The sequence below is a fragment of the Pteropus vampyrus genome, unplaced genomic scaffold (genome assembly GCF_000151845.1).
Source record: "Pteropus vampyrus isolate Shadow unplaced genomic scaffold, Pvam_2.0 Scaffold326, whole genome shotgun sequence".
Lineage (NCBI taxonomy): Eukaryota > Metazoa > Chordata > Mammalia > Chiroptera > Pteropodidae > Pteropus > Pteropus vampyrus.
Window position 1 is genome coordinate 548,461 of NW_011889107.1, and position 19,334 is coordinate 567,794.

At 34.8% G+C, this 19,334-nt stretch overlaps 1 protein-coding gene, 1 non-coding gene and 1 pseudogene across 5 annotated transcripts in view; 1 reads left to right on the forward strand and 2 right to left on the reverse strand.

Moving 5' to 3' along the window:
- FOXJ3 (forkhead box J3) overlaps positions 1 to 19,334 on the forward strand; it is a 112,052-nt gene that overhangs the window by 8,156 nt on the left and 84,562 nt on the right. For all 4 annotated transcript variants that reach the window (XM_023521965.1, XM_023521966.1, XM_011377933.2 and 1 more), the window contains exon 2: positions 10,921 to 10,981. In XM_023521965.1, coding sequence (XP_023377733.1) covers positions 10,921 to 10,981 — 61 coding nt within the window. The remainder of the gene's footprint in view (positions 1 to 10,920; positions 10,982 to 19,334) is intronic.
- LOC111730647 lies at positions 1,969 to 2,087 on the reverse strand (annotated as a pseudogene).
- Positions 15,657 to 15,775, reverse strand: LOC111730672. Its single transcript, XR_002776780.1, has one exon. It is a non-coding gene; the product is annotated as a 5S ribosomal RNA (ribosomal RNA).

Consider the following 19,334-nt stretch of genomic DNA (forward strand, 5'->3'; position numbering starts at 1 on the left):
CATAGGAAAATGACTGGGAAAGCAAACATCACAGTGGATAGTCTTTATTGTCTCCTTTGAACCTGTATATTTTCTAAGTTCTTTACAATGAGCATATTCTATAGTCCGAAAAAATAAACATGTACGATTTTTATGGTTCAAATGAAATTTTGGAAAATATGAATGATAGCACTGTAGAAGAGCAGTTTATATACTTGGTGCTGTCAGTATTTTGCTTTCTAGGCAGTTATATTAACAAATCAGTTTGGTAAGTTATTTGATTATAAGCTTATGGGTCAAATTGTGGATGTCTTAAGTGCTTTGGGTTTTTTTTGCATTAGAATTTGGTAATTAAGCTCTGCTGATCAAATTAATTTTAGTCCTCCAGAAGCAACCAAAACCTTAGGTTTACATACAGTAATTACTTATCAATAAATAACTTAAAAATAGCACATTGATTTATAATGAAAACTAGGCTTAGGATCTGCTCATATGCTTTTATTTCCTTGGCAGGTTTCTCTACTAAGAAAAACCAAATTGTTAGTGCTTCTTTAAAGTAATGTTTTCATCCAGTGACATTAGACTCATTAATTTTTCTCACTTGTTTGTTCATTTATTCACCATCTGCTATGTCATGGGGACTGTACTAAGAGCTATGGACACAAGTAAAAGACAGGGTCCCTGCCAGCAAAGAAACTTGCTTTTAGCTTGGGAGAGACATCACAGAGCTATCCTTAGCAATATACTGGAATATCTTCTGTTTTCTAGTTTTTATCTAGAAAGGCAGAATGACTAGCTTGTTTGTTTGAAGAACTTACTGCATTTAGTGCTGTGGAGCTTTCAGAGGCGCTCATGGCTTCATAGTTGTTTCTCTGACTGCAAAATATTGAAAATCATTGATCTAAAGAATTTTTCCACATAAGAAGCATTTCTTATTGAGATAGATGACCTAGGCATTCAAATTTATATCAAATTTGCTTTGGGACCATAATTAAGAAATCTTGTATTGAGTCTTCTAGGATGGAGACAGTGTCTTTTTTGTCTTTTGTCCTCTATACTTAGCGCTGTACATGACACATAATAGGCATCATACTAGGAAGGATGTTTCACGTTTAAGGATTTTAATATTGATGTAAGTATATTGTAACTTACCTTATATCTGATAAGATATATAATAATTCCTAGATTGTTAAGAGGTAATCTTTTATTCAGGCCAGTGAGATATCCCACTAAAACATGTGATATGTAGTCATTTGGTTACTCTTAGAACAACTGATAGCTGTAAGGTGTCTGTTGTTAGCTCTCATTGCCACAATTTTTGCTTCTACATCTCTTTTCTAATCCTCTATAGAACAGTAAGAGATCTAGTTTGCCTTTAACAAGATAACCCTTCAAGTATTTGAATGTGTTTTCTTCTTCAAGCTAAACACACCTAGTTTCTTCAGCCATCCTAAACTCCTCTCTAGTCTGAAATCACTCTCTGCAAGCATTCTAGTTCCTAAGTGTTTTTAAAATGAGGTGCTCCAAACAACACACTCCTCCAGTTTTGAACTGACCAGTGAAGAGTTCATGGGACGGTTACCTTCCTTGATCTGAATATATTCTTCTGGTGAAGCCTAAGATTGTATTTTGTTTCTTTGTAGCAGCTGAGTCACTTTGTTGGCTCATATTCAGTTCTCATATTAATTTACAAGAAGTTCTTTGAGTAGATTCAGAGAGATTTCCTATTACTAGAGCTAATAAATGAATGCCCATTTTCTTCTGATTAAGTCTAGTCTGTTTTCTCAGAAGTACTAGTCATTCTTAAGCTTCCTGAAATCTGAGAAAGAAAAGAAAAAGAATTATTGTACAATGCTGAATTTGACCAAGTAACATGAAAGTCCAACTGTATTGCTGAGTATACTCAAAAATAGACAAAATACAGTGACTCCCCATATACCCATCATAGATTCAACCATTATTAAGCTTTTGCCACTTTTTTTTTTTAAATGCCTACAGCACCTGATCTTCCTAGTTGGTCTCCCATTCAAGTACTAACCAGGCCCAACCCTGCTTAGCTTCCGAGATCAGATAAGATTGGGCACGTTCAGGGTGGCATGGCCATAGACAACTTTTGCCACATATGTCTTAATTGTCTTTTTTGCTTAAGTATTTTAAAGAAAATCATAGACATTGTCTTTTCACCCCTACAAACTTCAGCAAGGGTCTCTAGCAAATATAGGCATATTCTTATATAACCACATGCCATCATCGTATCTAACAAAATTCAGAATATTCTAAATGTCATCAAATATCCATTTCATAATAAAATGTCCTCGATTTTTTACAAATGTCTTTTTACAGTGGTTTTTAATTGAATCAATACCCAAACAAGGTCTACACATTACCTTTAGTTATTATGTTTCTTGTCTCTTTTAACCTAACACAGTCTACTCTTTTTGGCATAATTTCACTCCATCTACTTCTTTGACCCTTTATGTCTCTACCAAGTTCTGTTACTGTTCCTTTGATAATATCTATAAGACTTTTTCTTTACATCAATTCAGCAAACATTTCAAAACATTTATTATATACAAAATGTGCTAGGCATTGTGAGAGATAGAAAGTTTAATTTAACATGTACCTGGCCCCCAGGAGCCAGAGATCCAATGGTAGAGACAGATGCATATAGAAACAACATGAAGCAGATTATTTGCCTTCCAATGGGTTATACTTTGATTATATAACCTCACATTTTTTCCCTATACAGTTTTTGGCCTGGCACTCAATACTCCTACTAGCTCCCACCTTTACCTGAAGTGGAATGCCTCAAGGCACAAACATCCTGTTTTTTTTTAAAACCAAATTTATATTATTGTGTAGAATTTTCATTTCTCAGACGAGATTATTTTCAGACATTTTAGGAGCAGAAATCTTGTCTTCTTTTTCTGCATATACTGTGAAGCGTAATAAGTACTTTTGGAGAGTCTTACTACATATATCAATGGGCCATTCTTGCTGCCTACTACCCTCCCAGTGTCAGCCACAGCTTCTGGTTAAAAATCAGTAATCCAGATGTGAGTCTCTTCTATTACCCAAAAGCCTCCTTTAAAAAAGCCCATTCAGTTGTCTAAAAACACAGATGACAGATATTGGTTCACACATTGCCCCTTCCCCATCACCATGTGCCTGGCAATCTACTGATGGCTGGTTGTGCTTAGACAGGACTTTCTCAGTGTAGCACTTCAGATAGCCACTACCTGTCAAGCATAATTGACAAAGTGATGTGAAACATGTTTGCTGTCCTTGTTCTAAACCATAGTTCCTGAACAAGCTGTGTTATCAGAATCACCAGAGATACTTTGAATTGATTTCCTTGTTTTCCAGTAATAGGTTAGAAATGATTCTTAGGAAGTTTGTGGTTTGTAGACTGGCATTGGAGACCAGATAGGTAATTTTATTTGGTTAAACAGCTCTATCAGTGTAGACTATAACTTCCTTTCTTTTCAGTTGCAGTGCAGCCTGTTATTCCTCTGACAGTCTCTGACAATATGTTCTGATATATTCAGTTTACTTCTCAGGGATATGGTAGGATCTCTTGCTTTGAATTACACCAGGCAAAACACATGAATCAAATGCCCAATATAAAAATACAAGATCCAGAGAGGTGGCATCTTGGTTTTCTAAAAATAACTGAGCTTAAATTTAAAGCCTCAAAACCCATCAGCCCTCTGAAAGCTTATTCTCACTGTTTCTTGAACACTTTTAAAAGTTTAAAATAGAAGAGCTCAACATTTTTTGGATTGAATAATCTTTTGAATTTTTCACATTTTACGTATATTTAATAAAGGTGATTTAAACATAATGTGATTTAATTTCATATACCTTTGTCATTTTCCACAAAAAATCTACAAATTGGGGGAAAGTTCTTTATTAGTCCACATGATTTGATTTTGGGACCGGAAATTGTGGTTAAGGTATTGAGCAAAGTAGAGAGACTGAAGCTTCAGGATTATCCAGTGAGTTAATGACAGACCCAGAAATAGAATCTTATGTTATTTGCTTGGGTTATGATTTGGTTTGAAGAGGGTGGCCCGTGATCTGTTTACATAAATTGCAGGAAGTAAGTTAAGGTTTGGGGTTTGGAAGAAGTTATATCTGTGATGTTTGGCCAAGAAGTTTTCCCTCCCCCACATTTACCACCTGTTTTATTGACACTAGTCCTCAACTGTGGAGGGTAAAGAAGCAGTTAGTTCATACTTACACTTCCTACTCTTGAACAGTCTTAAGAAGCTAAAACTGATTCTTGGTTGTCATGCTTTTTTTCATCTTCTGTTATTAGGAGAAAGGGTATATAGCCTAAGTAGTTGATTTATAGACAGTAGTAGAGTGGTTTCTTGTAGAATTTTTTCAGGATCTATATAGGTGTAGAAAACTTTTTTATGAACCATAAGTGTATCTTTATTAAACATGTTTAATTAATAAACAATATGGTTTGGAAATAGTGGAGTCTACCAGAAAACAAACTTTCCTGCTGGTTCAAGGGGTTATAGATTTGAAAACAGTTGCTATAGTAGAGTTGCTTACTGATGAAGTCATTACTTTTACTCTCCTCTCCCTGTTCAGTTTGAGGAATGAGAGTGGCTCCTCTGACACTAGTGAAGGAAGAAGCGGGAACTTAACAGAACAAGAACATTTGTGTGTGATGGTTCTAAACTTGCTCCTAAACAGCTTTATTGAGATGTAATTCATATACAGTGCCATACAATTTACCTACCTGGGTGTAAAATTCATTGCTTTTTAGTATATTCATAGGGTTGTATATTCATCACTGTACTTTAATTTTAGAACATTTTCCTCTCCCTTTGAAAGAAACCCCATACCTAATACCTCTCCCCTCTACCCAAACCCTAAGAAACTACTAATCTAATTTAAACTACTAAGCTACAATCTAACTACTAATATAAATTTTCCTATTTTGGACATTGGATATAAATGGAATCATATAATATGTACTCTGGTGACTGACTGGCTTCTTTCACTTAGCGTATTTTCAAGGGTCATACATGTTGTAGCATATATCATTCCTTTTTATTGCCAAATAGTATTCTATTATATAGGTGTAACATCCTTTCATCAGTTAATTGGCATTTGGATTATTTCCACTTTTTTGCTATTAGTGATTTAATGCTGCTATGAACATTTGTGTACAGATTTTTCTGTGGATGTATGTTTTCATTTCTGGGATATATATCCTACCAGTGGAAGGGCTGTGTCATATGGTAACTGTTTTAACTTTTTGACAAACTGCCAAAGTGTTTTCTAAAGTGGCAGCACTATTTTATATTTTTCGACAGCAATGTATGAGTTTGTTTCTCCACATCTTTGCAACACTTGTTATTGTCTGTCCTTTTGATTACAGCCATCTTAAGATGGTGTGAAGTGATAGCTAATTGTAGTTTTGATTTGCATTTTTCTAATAACTAATGATGTTGAACATCTTTTCATGTGTTTATAGGACATTTGTATATCTTCTTTGGAGAAGTGTCTCTTCAAACCTTTGCTCGTATTTTTTCCCAGTCAAATGCTCTACCCCTGAACTATATCTCAGAATCTTTGCCCATGTTTTTAATGGGGCTGTCGTTTTATTATTGAGTTGTAAGTTATTTCTATATTCTGGACACTTGCTCTTTTAACTGTAGATTGGTCCTAAATTACTTGCTTGGAGGCAGAGAGAAGTGATGTATACAAAGATTATATTGAAAAGATCTGGTGAGTTTTCAGTCATATCTTAATTGTTCTTATATTAAGTTTACTCTCTCCTTCCAACTCTTGAGGAACCTGAACCTGGTTTATTCATTAATTGAACAAATATGACTGCTGACTACATCTACCAGATTTTGGGGTATATAACAAAGTGAAACAGATATAAGTTTCTGTTCTCATAGAACTTACATTCTAGTAGGAGAAAAACAGTTAACAAAAGTCATATCAGATGGTGACAAGAGATAAGATAAAACAAGGGACATAATGTGATGAGCATTCTAGCATATTCTTCATCTTTCCTGATTTCTTAATCTTTTCTTCTGCTATGCTTGACCTAGTTCACTGTCCATTTATTTTCATTGTATACTTTTTTAAGATAACCTTTTATTTCCCTCTCACTCCTAATCTTTAACCCCGCTGCGGTCTAACTTTTGATTTTGCTAGTCCACAAAACCCACCCTCTATAGTATTAATGATCTTTGAAAAGCCAATATTCTCTTCTCAGTTTACAACCATCTTGATCTACATGTAAAGCTATTGCCTTTTCCCCCTATTAACTCACGTGCTGCTATCTCTAGTACAATTTTCTCATTTTTTTTTTTTAACTATTTCCTTCTCTCTCAATTATCTGTTAGAGTTCTCTAAAGAAGTTTGGCCTTTCTTTTGCCTTTAATACTCCTGTGGTGAATTGATCATCTCACATGATTTTAATTGCTTTCTGAGAGCATATGACTGAGATCTCAATTCTTAGCTCACGCTGCACTGCTGTCTTCCAGGTTAGCTAGTGGAGCTGAGATGAACAGCTGATTGCTACTCATTTAGCAGGATTCTTTTCCTCTTAGTCGTTTCTCTGGCAGATTTCTCCTGTTCAGGCTGATTAACACATAGGTTATTTACATTACTGCTTTAATGATCACCTGTGACTCATGGTGTAACAATTCACAGTGTTCAGTCAACCTGAATCAAAGGGGTTATTCCTTCATGGATGCTAGTGAATTTTCTACTTTTAAGTCTTCTAAAAGATCGGCTGAGTTCAGAAGTAAAAAAAAAAACAGAAAAACAATTGTCTCTTGACTTGTAGTGCTATAACACTGATTTTCAACAAACTTTTAATTCTTTTGTCTGGTATTATCCTTGTGTTTTCATTCAAGCTACTGTCACAGTCACTGAGGCATGAATTTTTCCTTTTGTATAGAGGAGGAAATTATGCCTTAGAGAAGTTAACAATATACCACGGTCACAATTGAGATTCCAATCTAGATCCTGAGTTAAAGTCATAAATGCTCTAAGTTCTTTATAAACTATAAAGCATTATATCTCTGTGTGGGTGGGAGGGAAGAGAGAAGGGCTTATTAGAATTACTTGGGAGCTTTTTCAAAATACTCAGCCCCATTTCACCTCCTGCTCTCAAATAATGTATTATATAACTGTTAGTTTGTTAAACATTTTCCTAAATGTGAATAGTTTGTCATTCAGTTTAATATACACTTGAAGACTGCTCATATTAAAAGGAATTCCATATTCTTCTGTTGGTGACAGGCTGTAATACATTAGCTTCTATTGAAACATACCCATCAGTAAATGACTGGTTTTACTACCCATATTCTGGTTGTGTCATTCAACACAAACTTACTTTCTTGCATGTTGGTTTTCAGAGGATTTGGAGAAAATGCTATGAGGTGCTGTTGGCACCAACTTAAACTGTATAAATTATGGATGTAATTGAATAAGTTGATATAATTGTTCAACAGTAGTTGCTCCAGAGATTTGAGTTTGTAATTTGGAGGACACTTTGAGATTTTCCTGGTTTACTGTGAACTTTAGCTGTCTTTTGTGAGATTTCCATATTGCTGGTTATTTCCTGAGTAGAGAGAAGAAGATCAGCATATGTTTGATTTATCAGTTAACCAGCCTGAGGTTCAGGACACCATTTAGGAGCAGTAATCTAGATTAAAATGAAGAAAACAGAAACTAAGGCATTGAAGCCAGAGCAGATTAGAAAGGTATCTAGGAACTAGAGTTGGTAGTAAATGGTAGTTAATTGGGGACCCTAAAGGTGTTGTTATTTAGGGGACTCAGTATATAATATCCTTTTCCTTTACCTGAATTCTGAACTGACGGAGGAATAAAACAAGAACTAACAGGTGAAAAATGAAATATTACCATTTGTAAAATTATTTTTTTATTGATAAAAATTCACATACCATGAAGTTCACCATTTTAAAGTGTACAATTCGTTGGTTTTATACTAAAGATTTTTATTCACAAGGTTATGCGACTGTCACCACTATTCCATAACATTTTTATCGTATCAGAAAGAAACCTGTTAGCATTCACTCCTCACCCCCATCACCCATCTCCCATCTCCTGGCAACCACTAATCTACTTTCCATTTCTAAGATTTGTCTAGTCTGTACATTTTGTATAAATGGAGTCATGCCATATTTTGACTTTTGTGTATGACTTCTTTCATGCAGCATGAGGCTCTCAATGTTGTGGCACGTAATAGTACTTCATTCCTTTTTATGACTGAATAATATTTCATTGTAAGTTATGTAGATACTGTGTAGATATGCCACAATTTTTTTATCCGCTTACCAGTTGATGGTTATTTGGTTTACTTCCACGTTTTTGGCTATTAATGAATAATAGTATTATGGACATTATGTGCAAGTTTTTGTGTGAACATATGTGTAAATTCTTCTGGGTATACACACACACAACACACACACACACACAACACACACGTGTGTGTGTTGTGTGTGTGTGTGTGTGTGTATCCCTGCCTAGGAGTAGAATTGCTGGGTCATATGGTAACTTTTGGAGGAATACCTTTTTTCTGATGAGGTGATATTGTAGAATGTGGCTTAGGTGTAAGAACCAAATGGGCTGGCTAACTTTCCACATTCTCTTGTTCCCACCCAGCAGAACTTAATTTAGACCATAGGACAGCCCACCTGATGACTAGATTGTTAGAGTCAGCAGAGCAGACACCCCCAGATTACTTTTAGAGTCTGGATGTAGAGTTTTGGAGTTAGCTGTACCCACTAACCACGTTTCTTACTTACCTCTTTGGTGAAGTGTGGGCTAAGAGCCCAGGAGTGTTCAGAGAAGTCTTTACGCTTAGAATTCAAGAGTTGGAAAGAAGTGTGCTGCTCTAACAAAGGTAATAATGTAAGGGATTAGGCTTGAAACCTGAAAGCCGTTCTTAGATAAAGTGGCACAGTAAGATGATGAAATAAATCAGTTTTGGACATGATAAGTTTGAGTTTTCCAGGAGGGAGTGTTGGATAATAATGTTTGGAGATCAGGAAATTGATCCCTGCTAGAGCTATAAATTTAAGGTTCATGTGCATACAGGAGTAGGTAAATCACCTGTAAAGTAAAACGGTAGAGAAAAGTGTCTAGTAATTTCCATATCTAAAATCTTTTAAGGTTTTGATTCTGCCAGCTGATGTTCCAGCTGTATCTCACTCTGCGTGGCTTACTTCCTTCTGAATTTTGTGATTTTTGATTGTGAATTTATTAATTTTGGAACCTTATCTGTGGGAATTCTTCCAGGCTGAGAGCAAAAGCAGATCCTCAGAGAGGATCTGCCTTTGCTTCCGTTAAGGTTGGGTGGGGGACACTACCTTTTGAGAATTACCCTAAACAAAATTCTAAGTGTGAAGCTTTTAAAACCATAATATAGGTGAGGGTCAGCTTATGGTTGTGAATATCAGAAGAGATACTATTATAAGTTATCATACCCCCAACCCCTCAACAGCACTCAGTGCCAAGATTAAGAAACAGTTTTCCTTCCAGTTCTCTTCGGTAACACCTAGACTTTGCCACTAGTACTTTGGGCCCTAGTAGGCTTTGGAATTGCAAGTTGAAATTTATAGGGTTTGGCAAAAAGCGCTGAAGGTGAATGAAAGCTGGTTTAAGTATTCTGCATACTTTTCTAATTTTCCTTTCACTTAGTTTTTGGCCTTGATTATACCTTATTTTCTTTCAGGTTATTGATTAATTTATAAAGATTTAAAGATATTTTATCCAGCATTTGTTATTCTCAGTGATCATGTGGATATCTGTTCTGTCATTCTGGCAGAAAAAGAAGTGTGTGTCTCTTTTCAGTGCATGCAGGGACAGTTAGATACAGGAAAGTCAGCCTCTATATCAAAGATTATAAACTTGGGACAAAATCCAGTGTTTTGTTTGGCCCACATAGTATTTTGAAAATAAAAATCAGATTTAAAATAAAAATTTGAATATCTTGGTTTTTTTTTTTCTTTTTTGAAAAATTAGAATATCTTACAACACTGGACTTGTAGTCATGCTTAGCAGCAAGTGGCTAGAACTGAGAATAGCAGCCGATTTCTTCAGAGTGAACTTGTTTTCTTCAAATGCTTACCATCTCCACCAATTGTGCAACATACACATGTGTATGCACATACCATTCCAACTTCTCTCATTCATGTTATGTGTAGACATTTGTGGATTATCCTTGTGCCAGATAGTAGTGCTAAATGACAGTTTCATATTTATTCACTGATTTAATTCTAAGAAGAAACCTGCAGTTTATTCCTGATATATAGTATTATCCTCAAGTTACAGATGAAGAAACTGAGTTGAGTGAGGGTATATAAATTCTTCAAGGTCTCATGGTGTCACAGCTGCAGTTTGAACCTAGAACTGTCTTATTCAAAGCTCCTACTGTTTCAGTGCTAGTCTTAACTTTTTGTTTTTTGAAGCAGTGGAGCTGTTTCAAATGAAGTCTTAGTGAAGTCCAGTATGTGAAACCAATAAAGGTAGCACAGCTTTGATGACAAGTAGATGGGGTGGGGGACAATTATGTGGGAATTGGAATCTGAGTGCTTAGCTCTTTAGTAGTCTTTAGGCAACTCTCTGGAATCCCTAAGATTCTACTAAACATTTAGGATACACTATCTCTATAACATTAGCATGTGAGTTTTCAGCTCCTTGGAATGTTATAGTTAAAATATGCATGTTTCTCTTAGGCTTGCTGGTATGTCTGTCTTCCTCAGTGTAATCCCTCTTACTACATTTTTGATTCACATGGGTACGTGTTCAGAAAATGGTGAATATTTTAGCCTTCTATTTCTGTTTTCAGAGTGTTTTAATTAGAACTGTACCATGATTTATAGTTTCATTTACTTTGGAGCATCTGATAACTAACTCTTCTCTACTTTTCAGATTCTCTTTGTGGCCAGATGGGTTTGTATGGACAGGCTTGTCCATCTGTAACTGCATTAAGGTGAGTGCTCTTTTTTTTTTTTTATTGGAACATGTAACATTTAAAAAGTTATGCCAGTTAAGTCACATTAGAATGAATTTCAGGATGAGGTTCTGAATAAAATACTATAGTTTGTTTTGTCAAATAATGCTATTTGATGTGAGGTGGGAGATATTTTTGCTTACAGAGGTATTTATGGTAATGGGATTTGGATCTTAATCTCCACTTAGTTTACATATGTTCTTTTACATGAAATAACATTATTTTACACTTCTTTGTCATTCCTTTTTTATAGAAACTAATCTGCTCTCTGCTTGTTTAATTAGAAAATACGTAGTAAATTTTTATTGCTTTGGTAGCAGATTATTAAATAAGACTAGATACTAATTTTGACCTCTTTCTAAAGGATGATGTAAACATCATACCTAGGTTATTCTCATTTACAATAAATAAGTAAAATGTAAAAAGTAGAAACTAAGTTGTATACAACTCAGTGATTTTAGATTTTTTTGAGGTTGCTAAATCCTTTACAGATTAAATCTTATGTGAAATCTAATGAATAAAACAGATGAATGTGGGATTTTTCTGCTTGCTTAGGCTTTCATTTTCTACCCTCACACTTGCCTCTGAGGGATTGCCAGAGTACCCAGAGCACAGTTTGGTAAAATAACCTAAATCTTATCTGTTAATTGAAATCTTTCGGACTAGTATATGAAGTGTTGATGGCAGCATCTGCTAGTTACATTGATGTTGCAGCTAGCTGTATCATTTATTCATACAGCATGTTGAGCACCTAATATATTGTCAAGCACTATTCTAAATGCTGGGGCTATAGCAGTGAACATAGATAAAAAATCTGTGATCATGAAGCTTATATTCTGGTGAAGGGACAATTAATGCACAAGATCAGAAAGTATCTGTTAGTGACGGTGATAAGGGCTAAGGTGAAAAATAAAATAGAAAAGGGGAATAGAAAATACGGGTGTGTATGTGTGTGCGTGTGTGTGTGTGTGTGTGTGCGTATGCGTATGTGTGTATGTGTGTATGTGTATGTATTTTTAGATAGGATAGTTATGGGAAGCTTTATTGAAAAGGTGTTATTTGAATGCAGACCTGAAAGAGTGATGGAACAAGCCATTTATTGGGTATATGGATGATGTGTATTCCAGGCAGAGGGAATTGAGGAAGTGCTAAGGCAGGAGATTTGCCTAGTATGTAGGAGTAACAGTGAAGAGGCCAGTGTGGCTGGAACAGAATAAGTGATGAAGAGAGTTGGAATTGCCTGGCTTTGGAGGGCGGAAGGAGAGGAAGGTACAAAATTGTAAGAGCCACGAATGTGAAACCACGGAGTCCTTAGGCTTGAAAGAAATTCTGGTTGTCTAGAATGCCACAAAAGAAAAATGAAGTTGCCTTTTCAGTGTTTACATACTTTAATTTTCAGCAGGCCAAAGCTGGCTATTCTTTTTCCTCAGTAAAATGCTTTGCCCCATGCCATATGATACTTCTTTCCCTGAGAGTGCATCTTCTATCTTAAAATGGAAATAGATGGAGATTGATTGATTTTCTCCTTTGCTAAAGTCTGTGTGTCCCCTCTCCCCCGTCCCCAAACAAGGGACACCTGTGTATCTCTGAAAAGAGCTTTTTAAAAAGAGTATCATCTTTTCTTTAATCCCCAAAGCTGTTGTATAAAGATATTTTAGTGTGGAATATGCTGAAACAAATCATATATTAAAGTCACTGAGATTTTAAATCCCTTTATTTGAATATTTGTGTTTAGGTTAAGCTTGTATATGACATTGGATTAGGACTAATATATACCTTTTTTGCTAGATATAGAATTTGAAGGGACGATGAAAGAGAAGAAATACCATGAACTATTTTGTAATTTGTTCACTGTGTGTTATAATTCTTTTCACTATATTCTAGAATTAATTTTTTTGTGTGGATGCAGCTATACATTTAGTCTTTAATAAACTGAGAAGCTCTATGGCATTTGAGTTGGGATATTTAGTATTTTTCATTTTTGTAATATTCGGTATGGTCCATCTGTGAAGCAGAGAAGACCATTGTTTGTCATTGATTTTTCTAACTGGATGCCAGCATTGGTTTGATTATAAGAGAAGAAAAGATTACGTGGTGTTTTTTTTTTTTTTTCTTTTTTTGGTGATGGTGGGAAATTCGATTACTTAAAACCACAATAAATTTTAGTCTGCTTTCCCATAGTCTTCCTCAAACCAGAAGTATCCTCCCCAACTACACTATCCAAATAGGAATAGAGCCATAACTCTTAAAGTACTTACACCCACTGGCAAACACTGCTTGTTTGCCATACCTTTCTCATATCTAGAAAGTGGCCAACTTCAAGACAAGAAGCATCTCAGTTGGTGGAGAAGAACTGGACTCGTGGCTGAGAATGAGAAAAGGGATAGTCAGGTAGGGGTTTGTAGGCATAGTTAAGAATGGGAATTGACAATTTATAAGTAAAGTTAGAGGGTGGAATGAATACATGTGACATCTAAAAATTTTGTTGGGTAGGAAAGGGTATTTAGTAAATGGATTAAAACTTCCTCTCCCCCCTTTAAATATTTAAGGTAAACAAGTATTTTTGATAGACGATATTGGATCCTAGTTTAATTTGAATATGTTAGGATTATTTTTAAAATTATGCTTATTCTATTTTTATGAATAAAACGTAATACATATTTCTCGTAGATAATTCGGAAAGACAGAGATAGCTGTTGTTCATATCTTCATATTATGTAATTTTATACCAATAGGTACTGTCTGTGAATTAGAAAAAGCCCAGTAAATTTCCTTTAAAAGAAGGTTGCAAAAGATTTTGTACCAATAACTAAGTATACTGTTTAATTTTAACCAAGTTGCTCTGCCAAGAGGGGGCACTAAAGATGGACTGCAAGCCTGGAAAAGGAAAAAGATACTTGTTCCTTCCTGTCTATTCTTTGTGTTTCTTAAGAGTATTACTCCATCAAAGGCTTCTCATCCCTACAGGAGAGCTTTATAGGGACCAGCTGTCAAAGCAGAATTGTGATGTGCAGAGTCCCAGTTCCAGGATGATTAAAGATTGGGAAGAAAGGATAAGGGTTTGGAGCTGAGGGGCAATAACTTAATAACTTGTTCCAGCAAACCTAAGAAATATGGTATAAAAAGATATTTTCTCAGGTCTGTTTTGCATGTTGCTAAAAAACCGGAACCCTAATTTTGTGACACATGTGAAATTATATTAAAAATTTACATAGGATTCACAAGTATGCCTTGCAATCTGAATCCAGTACATTTATATCCTGAGTTTGAATAGTAAGAGTCTGGTTAGTGAATACTGGGTCATCTACATCTCTATTCAGTTCCTCAGCTTTTGATAGCAAGAGTGAGAGTCTAGATAATGATGGATACAGTTTCTGTCAAGCAATAGAATCTTAAAAATTTAGCAGTATCCATTTGATTCGAGTTTGCATAAGATGGATTTGAATCCTAGGTATACCTGTGTTTTATATCCAAGTATAGATTCAGTAAGAGCAAAAAAGCTCACTGAAAAAGCAAAAGCTTTCCTAGAACATTTGCTTTATTTAGACACGTTAGCACATATATTTACATAACCCACTTCTTTCACATATTGTAGCAATAGACTATTATTATAATTTGGTTTGATCAAAGCAAAATAAAATTTGATGTTTCTTTGGACTTGTTAAAATGGGGCCTTTCCTGCATTTCTAAATTGGCTAACATCAATTAGAGGATTTATTTTATGGTTCATCCATGTCCTCAGCCCGGGATACTGTGTTATCCGTAGCACTTTAGTTTCTGGTAACTTTCACTACTTTCTATATTGAGATCTCTTCCTCTTGTTTTCTTTTCTGTTTTTTACCCCTTTTTCAAACTCATTTTTTCCTTTTTGTTATGCTTCTTTCTTAAAGATGCTTTTTATTACTGATCCAATATCTGTTTGGGATATGCTAGGGAACACAGGGATATTTTAACCAGAGAAGCGCGTGTGTTTTGTCCCAGATAAATTTCCTGTCCATCTGTTTCCTCATTTTCCTCTTGTTGATATTGATGACCCTGCTATTTAAAATGACCAGGGGTGGGTAGATTTTATTTTAAGGCTTCTTGCTGCCTTGTTTCTAATAGCAGGCTCAGTATTGATAAGGCAGCTCTGATATATAGCCTTAGAATCAGGAAGATACAGGGTCATATCTCTGCCATATATTACCCATGTGATCTTGGACAAGTTACTTCAGTTTTCCAAATGTTGTTGTAATAGGAATGTTGATGCTTACCTTACTGATCTGATAGGATTGATGTGATTAAATATATACATAAGGCATCTAGCATATTTTTTCCTCTTCTCCATTTTCCAATAATAGAAAGCAAAGAAACCATCATTTTTAGAATAAAAGAGGACAGATTTGTTTCCTTTGCTGTCAGCTCGAAAACATGGGGTAGAAGAGGATTTTTTTTCTCCTTCTGTTTTCCTTTTACCCTAAATACTTAGATTCTACAGTATCCACCAGTAGTGTCCATGTTTGCAAATGGCCTACAGACTAAGAATATTGCTGACATTTAATATTATATTTTTATTTTTATTTTTTTATTATTATTTTTTAGGCGAAGCACCCTTGGTTGACCTCAAAGATTGCAAGGACCTTGTCAGTTTACAATCCCTTATTTTTTATTTTTACGCATACAGCACCTGGTCTTCCTAGGTGGTCTCCCATCCAAGTACTAACCAGACCTGACCCTGCTTAGCTTCCGAGATCAGATGGGATCGGGCTCGTTCAGGGTGGCATGGCTGTAGACTCTATTTTTATTTTTATAACTAATATAATTTTATGCTTTTAGGTCTGCCCCACAGTGGCAGAAATAGCTTTTGCATTATCCTGTTGTCATCTTTATCAAACTTTTTTTGGAACTGATAAAAATCTATTAATTTTCATGTTTATTTATGGCGTGTTCCAATTAAATGAAGAATAATGAGAAACCCTTTTAATTTTGATCATTACAGAAACTTTTTCTAAAATGTATTTTGAACTTTCCTGGCTTAGCTTCTAAAGTTTTACTGTCTGAAGTGTTAGCCCCAAGTCTCATGTAGCTATTTAAATTAATTTAAAATAGGTAAAATTTTCACTCAGTTTCTGAATCACACTAGCAACATTTTAAGTGCTCAGTAGCCACACATGGCTAGCGACTATCATATTGGATAGCACACAAATATTTCCATTATTGCAGAAAGTTCTGTTGGACAGTTCTGGTCTAGATCATCATAAATGTAATTTAAATCTAAGATGATTTAATGCCTTTGGGCTTCCATTTCTGAACATCAAGTATTGAAGAGTACCATTGACTATTCTTTGACTTAAGGACATTATAAAAGTTCTTTTGTGATTAAATATTGACTTTGATAGCTAGCATTTATGGTGTTCTTTCTACTAGACAGGGCATTATTTAACCATTTTAAAGTATATTAATTAAATTCCCCCAACAACTCTATGAGGTCAGTACAATTATCTTCATTTCACAAATTAGGAAACTGAGGTAAAGTTAAGCAGCTCAAGGGCATGCAGCATATTAAAGAACAGAGCTGGGATTTTTATATAGGTCTTGTTCCAGTACCCATGCTCTTGATCACTAAATTCTGCCTCTCAGTTGTCAGTATTCATCATAATTTGAGGCTTTTTCTTAAATGAAGGGTGCCAAAAAATATTTCACTTAATTGAGGATACTATAAAAAAAATAAGTGCAAAAGGAAAGAATCAAGAGACTGGAAAAAATGATAGAAAACTGGTAATTTAATTTTGAAATACATTCTCTAAAATTGAAAAAAAATTCTAGTTATGAAAGACAGCAGTTTCTTTAGGGGGTGGTGGTGGTGAAATTTGAGTTGTCATGAATTCATATACATGGGGAAAAATAATATCAGAGATAATAGAAGGTAAAAAGCATTGGTGAATATACTGACAAAGTAAGAAAGGAGTTAAATATAAAATCCATGTCTACCAACAGGGCACATAATATAAGATAATAATACTGAAAAATAAAAAAATATTTGATTTATTAAGTTTCTTTTCATCAAGCTTTGCTTGGTTGCAAGAAAAGGAAACCAGCATTAGATATATCAAATGAAAAAGAAAAACAAAAAATTTATTTGGAGAATATCGGGGTATTTCACAGAACACAAGGATAGGTGGACCTCTGAGGGAACAGAATTTAGGTTCTTAGGAACCTAGACAATATACTCTCTTCTCTGTTGCTTTTCTCCAAATGTAATTTACTTCTCTGTTTCTGCACACCAGCTTTCTTTGCCTTTCTGGCACTTGGCCATCTGATGCCTTCCAAGTTCATAGCTTCTTCATTCAGGAGATCTGCCCAGACAGATTCAGTCCTAATTCTAAATTCCTGAGGTAGAAAATAATGTGAACAATTTGGGTGAGGTATCATCCCTGGTTCAAGTCCTTTAATTTGTTATCATAGTACTGGTACAGACATGGTATAGATACAACTTTTAGGACCTTGGGATGGAGATGGGATGGAGACAGTTCTGAGAAAGGGCATAGTGAACTAACCAAAACACTACAAAAATCTCTGATACAAAGCAGACGTGTATCCAGTGTTGAGTGAGAAGAGTTAGGATTTCAAGAGAGATTTTCAGGGTTCAGACCTTTATAATCATGTGAGTGGTGAATGGGAGACTTGATTCCCACTTCCAAAGAAAAAGGGAGTAGCCTTAGAATTTCAGGTTTGAAATTGCATTTCTGTTTCAATTTTATCAGTTTGAGAGGTACATGTTGAATAATTATGTGCTTACTAGTATTCATGATTCTCATAAAAACAACAAAAGAAAAGGAAAACAAAAAAGTTATTCTGCCCCATACTAGTGCTTACTTGAGAATCTCAAGGATAGATGCTATGCACAGGTCTCCGTTGAACTCCTATGGTGCTGATTGGATATTTTAAGCATAGGAATACACTTTCTCATAGTTATGTTGACATAGTTATATCTCCACCCCACTACATATATATGGAGCTTGCAGAGTGATACATTAGCTATGTAAAAATATACAATTCATGGAGATTATGGAAAGATGAGACTTTGAGTAAATAGAGGCTGAGAAGAAGATAGTTCTTCTTAATACATTACAGGTAGGTCTATGGATAGTTCAAGAATTAGAAAACCGAGAAGCCCAGGTAATGTAATGAGAGGAGCACTGGATTGGAAGCCATATAAAATGGGAATAATCATTCATACTTTACTCTACAGCACACACGTAATTATTTGTTATTAATGTTAAGAAGAGTCCTCTGTAGTGTAAACTAAATTCATGAAGGAAGATTGCTACTACTTTTCAGATTGAATTTAGACATTCTAATGGGTATGGAGTGATATCTCATTGTGATTTTAATTCGCATTTCCCTAATGACTACTAATGTTGAACTAATGTGCTTATTGGCTACTTGTATATCTGTTCATAACTTTTGCACATTTTAAAACTGGGTACTTTGTCTTATTATTGCATTTAAGAGCTCTTTAAATATTATGGATGCAAATTTATTGTTAAAGCAAAAAAAGTTTCCATTTTTGATCCAACTTACCAATTTTTTCTTTTAGGGTTTTAGCTGAGAAATCCTTACCTACTCCAAATCACAAATATTTTTAGTTTCTTTTTTTAAACAAAATATATAGGTATAATGGACATAGTACAGTTTGATAAGTTTGACATATATACACACATAAAATCATTACCACACCATAAATATCACTCCCCAAAGCTTCCTAGTATCCCTTTGTGATTCTTCCCTCTCGTTCCTCTCTCTGCAAGATATCAACAGGTCTGCTTTTCTGTCACTGTTTGTTTGAATGTTCTACTGTTCTTTGGAAATGGAGTTATACAGTATGTATTTTTTTTTTTTTTTTTTTTTTTTTTTTTTTTTTGGTATGGTTTCTTCAACATAATTATTCTGAGATTCATCTTCATTGCTGTATGCATCAGTAGTTCAGTCCTTTTTGTTCCTTTGGATTTATACACAACAATTTGTGTATTTATTCATTTACCCATTGGTGGATATTTGGATTGTTTCCAGTGTGGGCTATTACAAGTAAAAATGCTATAAACATTTGTGTATATGTCTTTGTGTGGACATATGGTTTATTTGGGGCAAATACCTAAAAGTGTTATGACTAGATCATATGATAGGTGTATGCTTTAACTTTTTCAGAAACTGTCAAATTATTTTCGAATGTGGTAGTACCATTTTAGATTCCCACGAGCAGCATGTGAGAGTTCCAGTTGCTCCATATCTTTATCAGTACTTGATATGGTCAGTCTTTTAATTTTAGCCACTCAGGTAGGTGTATAGTGAC